The sequence below is a fragment of the Drosophila suzukii genome, chromosome 3, assembly GCF_043229965.1.
Source record: "Drosophila suzukii chromosome 3, CBGP_Dsuzu_IsoJpt1.0, whole genome shotgun sequence".
Classification (NCBI taxonomy): Eukaryota; Metazoa; Arthropoda; class Insecta; order Diptera; family Drosophilidae; genus Drosophila; species Drosophila suzukii.
Window position 1 is genome coordinate 15,817,215 of NC_092082.1, and position 10,540 is coordinate 15,827,754.

The 10,540-nt window shown below is 35.7% G+C and overlaps 1 protein-coding gene across 4 annotated transcripts in view; it reads right to left on the bottom strand.

The window, feature by feature from the left end:
• Positions 1-10,290, bottom strand: part of Pdp1 (PAR-domain protein 1) — a 59,448-nt gene extending 49,158 nt beyond the window's left edge. For 2 of the 4 annotated variants that reach the window (XM_017070413.4, XM_036815232.3), the window contains exon 1: positions 10,233-10,290. In XM_017070413.4, coding sequence (XP_016925902.1) covers positions 10,233-10,275 — 43 coding nt within the window. In that variant the 5' untranslated portion in view covers positions 10,276-10,290. Of the gene's footprint in view, positions 1-4,305; positions 4,376-7,559; positions 7,582-10,232 lie in introns of those variants that run through there. The other 2 variants (XM_070996278.1, XM_070996277.1) reach the window with 2 other exon arrangements.
• Positions 10,291-10,540: the final 250 nt, after the last annotated feature.

A 10,540-nucleotide genomic window follows, 5' to 3' on the forward strand; every position in this document is an offset into this window, starting at 1 on the left:
GAATATTTTTCAAGTTTTCCTTTTGTTAGCACTTTTTCAATAGCTTGGTATAGATATTGGCCTATGCAATGATTCTCGATTTGTTTGTACACTTTGATCTATCTGGTTGAATAGATCGCTAGATGCATGGATACACAGACTGATGAATAGAATTAATTATGGTGGAATGGGATTTTGCCCGCCAATTGTTGTTAAGGGGTTAACGGGGAGTCAGCAAAAGCAGGTGGCATACAAATTGTTATTAAGTACATATATGTTGTATATATAAAAGTATACAGTATATTTATCTTTAGTAATTATTATTAAGTACATATACATATGTATATACATTAAAGTATACAGTATATTCAACATGGCTAAAAGTTTTTAAAGATGTATGTATCTTAAATATAAAAATGTTTTACAGATAATACGCTGTATTGTGTAGGCCCCCTTGAATATTTATCTCTTAAATTTGTTTCTTCAAATTGTATCCTTTAGATACTATATTTTTGTAATGTTGTGCCTCCAAAACAAATCTATCAAACAGTTTTTTCAACCCCCTAGAACGACACTTTGAACGACATCAAAGAATCTTGCGGGTTCATCTTTCATTTGCCACATGTTGCCCTTTTAGTCGGACAGATCATTCATTTTCCTGAAATGTCAACCCTTCCACAAGAATATCCATCAATAACATTTAAATTTTAAAGATATATTTGTAGATGTCTCTTAAAAAACGAGGTAAAAATCTGGTGCGACATTTGATCCTGCCATTTGACTAAAATTACAAAAAAATGCCCAGTCTTTCTTCGCGTTTTCCCCATTTCCCAGCTCACTTGCCCGGCCCATTTAAACACTTTGCCAACGAGAAACAAACAGAAGGAGCGGGGAGATTTAATTTTCCGGCAGGAAAGTCAAACATTTTTCCAACTAACTCCGGGGCAAACAACTAGAGCAACAACAATATTGATAATTTCAACTGCAGTGGAATAACGTGAAATGCAAACAAAAAGCACACATAAAAAAAATCAACAAAACTCACAAAAGCTTCAATGCCAAAAAAGAAGGGAATAAGAAGAAGATACCACGTGACGGCAGCAACAAAAGCAAAGCAAACAAAGCATGCACGACTTGGGCACCCCCACCCCCATCAGCAACCACCCACCCACTCACCAACCACCCAATGCCTCCCACCACCCAACGACGACCCACTGTTAAACACTCACCCACGCATGATCATTTATAAACTGTCAGTTTGGTGCGTCTGTGTGCGAGTGTATCTATGAGTTTTTTGGGGGTGGGTAGAAGAAGAGGACCTGGGGTGGGGGAAGGGGGCAGGAAATGCCCTAAGTGGCAGCTCACGCACTTGGGCCCCACGGAAAAACCTTCGAACTTAAGAGCCTTAATCCAGTTTGCGGACTACAAGATACCCGTTCATTCTAATAAATGTTTACCATGTTTGAAATTTGCATATCCATGGGGTTCCATATTAACACACACTTAAAGAAAAGAAGAAGCACATCATAGACATTTTTTAGGGGACTCTATATATACATTTTTTATGATATTTAGTAAACCAACAAATATATTTCTTTATGCCTATCAAAAATTTGGGGTGCAATATATCTTCTTTAATAATCTTGATGTATTTGTAGAGGTAAAAAAGTGAAGTAAGCCCTATCAACATTTTTTTAATTTACAAAAATAAAATACCTCATTTTTAATCTAATTCTAATTAATTCCAATAAATGTTTACCATGTTTTTATTTTGCATATCCATGGGTTCTCTTATTAACACACACTTAAAGAAAAGAAGAAGAACATCATAGACATGTTTTTTGGCAACTTGATTTATATTTTTTATAATATTTAGTAAACCAATAAACAGATTTCTTTATGCCTATCAACAAATTTGCGTGCAATACATCTTCTTTAAATAATCTTGATGTATTTTCAGAGGTAAGAAAATTAAAAAAGCCCTATCATCATATAGAAAAATAAAATGCCTCAATATTAATCCAATTCTAAATAATTCTAATAAATGTTTACCATGTTTAAAATTTGCATATCCATGAGCTCCCTTATTAACACACACTTAAAGAAAAGAAGAAGCACATCACAGACAATTTTTTAGGTGACTTGATTTATGTTTTTTATGATATTTAGTAAACCAATAAATAGATATCTATATGCCTATCAACAATTTTGAGTGCAATATATCTTCCTTAAATAATCTTGATGTATTTTTAGAGCTAAGAAAAATCCAGTAAAATCTATCAACATTTTCGTATTTACAAAAATAAAATACCTCATTATCAAACAAACTCTAGGGTACTTTTCCTCTGCTTAAGGAAAGAAAGGCCTTTACCCAAAGCGTCTGCAAAATAAAAAGAAAAATATAATGCTACCTGAGAAACCATTTTGATTGAGCAATTCTTTTTTATTGAACACTATTTCATTTCTCCGACCGCCCCCACTTCGCCACCCCTTGACCACTTAAATGGGCAATCGTTTTCCGTTTTTATTGGCCAACTGTTAATTGAATTACTTTTTTCACCTGCCCCTCCACCACTTTGTTATCAAACTAGCAAAACAGATAGGAATATTTCTTTATTTTCTTTTGTATTTCTGCTTCTTCGATGTCGATGGGAATGTAAATTCAATTAAAATTTTGCGTGTGACGTTGGCAGACAAAAGCGCGTGTGCGGGGGCGGGGCAAAGTATTGGGGTATAGAGTATAGAAGGGGTGGGGCCCGAACTATAGCCACATAAATTATTTATACACTCATATAGGCTCACCTTGAACTGAGCATTTTTCGTAAAAGTTTAATTTATTTTCGCCAGAGCCAAAGAACAAATAAATACAAAAGCAGAGAGAGATAGAAATGTAGAAAGCAAGCAAGATGGGGTACACAGTAAACTTTTAGATACAAAATAATAACATTTTGATATTATATTTACTAAACAGTAGAGAGATATTTTGTCCTGGTGATGATTTAGTATTTATAAAAAGAAAAATATTAAAAATTAAAAAACTAAATGATCTTAAAAATACCTTTATCATTTTTTTTTAGATTTATACACTCTTAAAAAAAATTTTAAATATTTTAAAAATAGCTATTCTTAATTGTTTTTTACTGTACCTTTGCTTTCTTGATTGCTTTTTGTTGTTTGTAATTTCTTAGATATTTTACATTTGCGTTATTTCGAGAAATCTCAACAATTTTTCAATTTACTGTCAGGCAACGATGACGACGTCGACGTCGACGTCGGCAGAGGCAGAGGCAGTGACAGCGTCAACTGTCAATTAACGTAGCATTAGAGGGGATGGATTTTCGAAGGGGGTGGATGGGGTTTGCCAGGGGCGTGGGCGTTGGCGGTGGCGAGTGTGAGTGGGGTAAGACATGGGCTTAGGTCTTGTGATTGATCTGTGCGGCAATTTCTTGGTTGGGGGCGTAAATGAGCAGCCGAAAATGACTGAACAGCACTCATGCCCTTTTCACACCCCAGACAAGTGTCACTTGCAATGAGTTTTACCCCAAAGAAAAACACAAAATTACAGGAAAAAGTATCCAATCCGTGGAACCGTCAACGTCACAACTTCACACGCTCTTCACCTTTTTTTAACACACAAATACCCACACTTCTGCGGCGACTAGCAATCTCTCTTGCCCTTTCGCTGTCACTGCTCCTGCCAATACATCTAACCCAATGACGACAGGAAGGAGCTCAAAAAATAAGTACACTCAGCGGAAAAGTATATACAAAAAAATGTGTAGAAAATCAATACATTTTAAATACTACACAACTAAAGGTGCGGGTTCAATCGCCTTGAGTTGAAAAGTAAAAGATTAAAGATTCAAGAAATAGATAGAGTGATAAAATTTACATAATATATAACTATATATTAGTGAATATTTTATAATCTTGTAATGATTTTAAATATGTTTGGTAATGGGTAAAAAAAATACATAAAAAAAAGAAAAATGCATTTATATTGTTTTTTTTAGTGCATTTCTACTAATTATATGAGATAATTACGACAACATTACAAAAATAAAATTACAAACTACATTTTATCTAAAAAAAAAAATTTCCTAAGATAAAAATAAAAAATTTTCTTGACTAATTTTTTAGTTTGGTCGAGTAACACTAAAGCATTTATAAAGTTTTTTATGAAGTATTTCTGATAATCGTATGAGATAATTAGCTTCACTTTAAAACGGGTTTATTTATTTATATTTTTATAAAACTCAAAATTTTTTTTATTTTTATGTTTATTTATTTTTATTTTACTTTTGTTGACTATTTCTTTCACTTTACCTGAATCGCATTGGTTCGTTTTTGGTTTCATCGTCTCGGTCCTCAAGTGGCGCATTTTTCATCATCTGTTGACACTTTTGCTGCTCCAACGGCAGCAGACCGCAAAGGCAAACACAAAAAATAAAGAAAAACAAAAACAAAACCGGGCTCACACAGTGCAATGAAAGTGCGAGTGAGAAGGGATGAGAGCGTGAGGGAGAAGGCACTTGAGCTGCAATTTTAAAAACAAACTCGCACGAAAAAACCGCTGAGAACACCACATTGTAACAAGGAATAAAAACAATGCACTTTACTCCACCACGTGGTTATTTAACTCGGATTTTCATTTAAACTTTTTGCCGGTCCGTGCATTCCTTTCTCTCTCTATATATTGTACACCCATCTCATTCACTTGACACAGTGGGTTGAGATGGTGCAAATATGGGGGTACCACAATTGATTGTTGTGGCTACTAATTAAGCCTGCGCGTGTCATTTTCTTCGGACAGCCCAATTAATTGGTTTTGATAGTCAAATTGCAAATGATATTTTTATTTGGGGTAAAAAGCTACCATCTCAATTTCCTCACCCGCATATCATTTTGTTTTAATAATCCCCTATGATCTTATTCTTTTCAAAATTTCCATTACAAAAGATGGAGTGTTTTTTATGTTTTTTATTTAAGTTCATAATTTTTTAGTGGAAAATTAAAAAAATAATAATTTTATAATCTTGAAGAGATTTTATGAAAATTAAATTAAGTGTTTGAAAATATTTGAGACATAAATAATTCTTTAACATTCTATACATTTTTTTATATTTATATTTATTTTTATATATTTTAAGGAGTGTTAAAAAACTGGTTTAGCACAGAACTGGTTTTATTTGCTTCTAAAAGTATGCTATCAAAATTATACTTTATTGGGTTAATACAATCATCACAAAAAAAGCAAAGAGGTGCACTTTTGGAAATCTGTAAGTCCAGATCTATTAAGTTTAATAAAAGTCGTACAAAGTAATGGATTTCTTATACCTCTGACCACTGTTTTTGATTTACAAGTCGTCACTAGGCCAAACCTGTTATTAAGGTGGCTTTTTCTATCGTTTTGAGCTTGGCCTTGCGAAAATTATGCCCCAAAAAAATCGAATTAAATTATCTCTGTCGCTCCCATTTTCTCTCGCTCCCACAATTGTAAACATATTTCGCTGAGCCAAATTTTGTGCATTTTTAGATTTAGTGCAAATTTTATGGCCCATATAATTTTAGTTTTTTTTTGTTTATTTTCCTGCACTCGCACTCACACAGACGCACAATTAGACTGACGCGCACACACGCACAGTTGTCATAAATAAAAAGCTCTCTGGCTTATTGGACATTTTCATTAAATGCTCTTCAGCTGCTGCTGCTGCTGCTTCTTCATTATAGTTTTGCGGTGTCTGCGGTGGATTTTATTGTTTTTAGTGCTTTTATTGTCGTTGTTGCAAATTGATTGCCTGCAATTTGTATGCGAAAGAGCGCAAAAAGTACCGTTGTTGTAGGTCTTTATGGCGCCGTTTAATTGAACCACACATGTGTGTGTGCGTGTGTGTTAGTGTGTTAAGCCCAGCTCTCTCTTTTTCCGCCTCTCACGTTCTCTTTTTTTTGCAAAATAAAATACTCTATGTAAATTGGCGCTTTTATTTAAGCGATCGTGATTTCTTTTTGTTGTTGTAGTCTTTGAACACGTGTAGATTGATATCGCTTGATAAAGCTCGGTTGTCTTTCTCGTTCTCAATGATTCTCTTTTGCACTAGTGTAATTTACACTTTTCCAAAATAACACCTAATTTATGTTGGTTTATTAAAAAAATTATCTCAAAGAAAAAAAAGTATTTAGATATAGTTATAATACACAAGTTTATTATGCTGTGTGATAAAAATGTTTATAATCTTAGTCACAGAGAAAATGATTCAGAAATTCAATGATTTACTCTGGTTTGGTTTGGTTATGCCGACAATTTTATCGCTTGGAAATTACTTATTTAAAATGTATGTATTTGTCATACACGGCAAACAAGTGTTTTTGAAAGTATTTCTTTTGAAGAGGAAATTTTAAATTTATTTTTTATATTACCTATTTTAAATCCCTTTTTAATTTTATGATATAGAAAAGATTTTGTAATAATGTCAAACATTTTTAATTCAAAATTCAACCTTCACTTTCTCCTAACTTCTTTCCTAATATGACAGTAATTATTTCTCCCAGTGCATTGCTAATTACACACCCACACACACAGCTTGTCCAGACTGACACACGCACACTGCAGCAGATTACACCGCAGACCGCAATACATGTGCATGACATAATATTCATTTTGCAGTCGCCGTCGACGCGGCGACTCCCCCATTTCATTTCAAGCCTCTGTCCGCAGGCCCCCTTTTCCGCCCACCTCCCCCAGGCAGCCCCCTTTCCCCACAATTCGCAATTTGAATGGATTGCAGGGGTGCAAGCGAGATAGCCTGCTTATTACCGCACTTGATGGCGCTGCAGTTTTGTTTAGATTTCGCTGGTTTTCGTTATTGCAAATTGACGTAATGGTCTGCTGGAAAGAGAGGGCCGAAGAACAAGGAGAAGCCAAGAAACCGAGTTGGAATAATCAGGAGAATCGTAAAGGAGCAGAGAAGTTCCCAACTTTTTGCTGACTTTATAAATATTTGATATGTACTTTTGAGCTTAAATGTACATAATTCCTCGGAATCACTCAAAGCTCAGGAATACTTACTAAAAGTACACTTTGCTGACTACTGGATATCAGAATTGAATAAAAGATGACTATACTAGCAATAAATCATATTTTCTTGTGAACCTTCTACAGTGACTATAAATCATTTTTAGATAAGGATTTACAAGACAAACACTTATCATGGCTATATGGGGAATTTTTTGTAAAACTTGTAAAACTGATTCGGTATTTAAGTTAAGTGTTTCAAAATGTTCCCTTAAAAAAAAGTAAAGGTTTCCCAAAGCTAATAAAAATATTTAAATTATTTTTGACGCTTCAATATGTAGAGATAGTTAATTCATAAACGAAATTTCTTTGAAACCGTTTTTTCCATTAAGGACAAACTACCATTAAAACCGTTTAAATTTTTGTTAACATATTTCTTTCTGTAAGTCAAATTCTAAAATTATCAAAAAATCTATTTCCATAAACAAAAGTTCCTCAAGGTCTCTCCTCAATTTTATAGATTGTCATGGGTTCGTCACTGTCACATTCAAGTGCATAATTTATTTACCTGTCATTGAAAATACTCCTATAAATAGCAGGTGACGAAATAAATTGAATACCACACAGACTTGATAAACCCTTTTTAACGAATAAATGTCTGCCAGTTGGTGAATCTAATCTATGGCCAAATCTTCATGGCGCTTTGAGGACTGTACCACTCCTCGATCCATTCAAAAAAAAAATCAAAACGCCTGGCATCCATGCGTATACTTCATGTGTACTATAAGCTTTATCATCACGCCACCGACTGTCCAGTCCACTTTCAATTCCAATACCACTTGCAAGACTGACCGACCCCAAAAACGCCTGACTCAGATCGCTCAGAAATTTTCCAAAACTGCCCAGACGCGTTTTTTTGTTTATAGAGGGGCGCGTGCCAAGGCTTCCATTCAGATTAGTCGCGTGTTTGGTGACCCGATTTTGGCAGATTAGTGGTGTTAAACCAGATAATGGATGGTTGATCAGCCTCCCAAAATTGCGACATAAATTGTTTTGATTCTCGAAGTCATTTATTTGGTTTCTGCATTCTCAAAATTTCCACGCCCAGAAGCGTGCGTTGCGATCTTATCACCCGGAGCAGAGTGAATGGAACTTGGAGGTTCTAAGACAGCCACGAAATCCCCGACATGACCATGTGATCCAATCGCTAAAAAAACCGAATCGCAGATAGGGAGAGCCAGTTTTACACGGAGAAACCGAATCTCCCACTCTCATAAGCTTTTAATGAGAGCTTTGTGGTTCGGCCCGAGAAGTTACTAGAAAATAATTAATATCAGGTATACCTGCACTGCAAAAAACGAGCTTAAACAAAATATCTTATCAGAAGCTTTAGGAATTATTAACACCATCACATTACTAAACTGTATACATCTTTTATGAATACTATCTTAAAGGTTTCTATCAACATATAGAAAAATAAGTAACAGATAACACTCAAAATAAAATGTAACATTTAGAAGATAAACTAAAAGTTTTATGTGTAGCATTTGGTATAGGGGATTATGGATTGAAGAATAATCGAATATACAATTTCCCCTGTTTAGCCTTAGGAAAATTCCAAGTCCCTTACAAATATTCCTAAAAGTCTCAAAATAATTACGGTCTTTATTACATGGCCTGCCTTATCAGGCCCTATTTTCTAAACGTGAGCGATGAATGGCAACTGTGTGACTTTGTCGTAAACGCTTATAATTAAACGCGCCTCTGCCTCCATCCTCACCATAATCATCATAATCACCATCCACACAGCCACAACTCACTTTTTATGCGGCCCAACTATATCATGAGAGTAAATATTTATAGTCGCCTGGTAACCTCGCCTTTCCTTTCCTCCTGATAACGAAACCGGCGACACGATGACAGTGCAATTGATTGTGATTGTGGGATGGCGACAACTGGCGACGACGACTTTGTCGTTTCTATTTCACCAACTCTGGACAGCAGTCCATCATGGCAACCGAAAAACTCTAGGTGGAAATGGACTTGAGAAGTCCACGGTATTTTATCGAGTTCCCCCACATTTGATTAGTCTGATATCAAAGACCCATAAATGCCGACGCAAGATCCAACGGGGTCACTTTTGGGGTATATCAACGGACTATGCCTATTGATCGCAGGTGATCGGGTGGGTAAATACGGGTTTATCTCGGGGGAAGTCGTTTGGCGGAGTGGTTAAGTGGCCGGGGGCTGAGAATGGGGGTTTCCTGGGGTGGGGCTACAATATATCAATTAGACGGCATCTGGACTGTACTAATTAATGACAACATGCTGTGTAAATTCTGAATTATTCATTCGCTGGCTGTCGAGTACCGTAAGCACAACGTTTTTACTAATGGCATATCATGGTTCACTATTTTTCTCAAAGCATGATATTAAAGTTTAAAGAACATAATCAGAATGGGAATAAGATTAACATGTGTTTTTTACAGAAATAATAGGAATGGTAAAAAATGTTAATTTTAAAAAATATTGATTATTGAAGTCTATCCTACAATTGATTGGTTAATATATACTTGCTTATATAATTAATTACATCACATGAAGCTAGCTTATTTAAAAAAAATATTTATTTTTAGCAGTTTTAAAAAATCTGGCTTTAAATCCCGTATAAGGACGCCAAAAGGTATGCTATGTTATTTTCTTTTGTTGGAAAATCTTATGGATAAAAGTTCTAAACATGAGATATCCTTTTAAGTAGTTTAAAATCCCTATAGATATTTGTGGCACCCCAATTTTGGGAGGTTTTAGCCTGAGTCCACTGTACCCAGTGACGTTTCAATCAAAAACCGAACTGTCTCTCCCCGTCTCTTTCTAATTTTGCGTGTGTGTACATTAACCGCTATTTGCCTAAGGTTCCGCCGCATGGCAAACAAAAAATCACCATATAAATAGAAAAAAAAGAATCAAAGAAACCAATTTGTAGCAATCAGAAGACCAAAATCAAATAATTTGTCACATGGGGGGCTTAACCCTCGCAAAAAAAAAGCATGCAAAAGCTTACTATAACACACCCACCCACCCAACGCTCTTTCGCTCTCTCTTTTTCGCCCTGGAAGTGTGAGTGAGAGGCAGAGCAAACAAAACCGATTCGCACTCTCACCAATGCACGTGTTTCTTTTGTTGTTTTCAGGGGTGGAGAGAGGAGAGGGGACATTGCACAGGTGCTTACTTGACCACTTACCTCGCACAGACAAATCCATGATATTCCCCTTGGGCTCGCTCATTGCCTCTTACACACGGTCGCAGCAACAACGCGTAACTGAAACTATTTTCAAAAAGATTAAATCATTTCCAAGGCGGCGCGGGGGAGCATGGAACATAAATTGAAAATCAAAACAAGAGCAACGCAACTTCAAGTACTCCTCTCTCACTCTCACCACCACTATACTCTCCCTCTCTGCTGCAGCCGGTGGAACGCATCACGTGGTCTTTATCTTCACTGGAGCCATGGCCATTCAGTGGGGCTGAGCGAGAGGGGGCTAGTTGGGG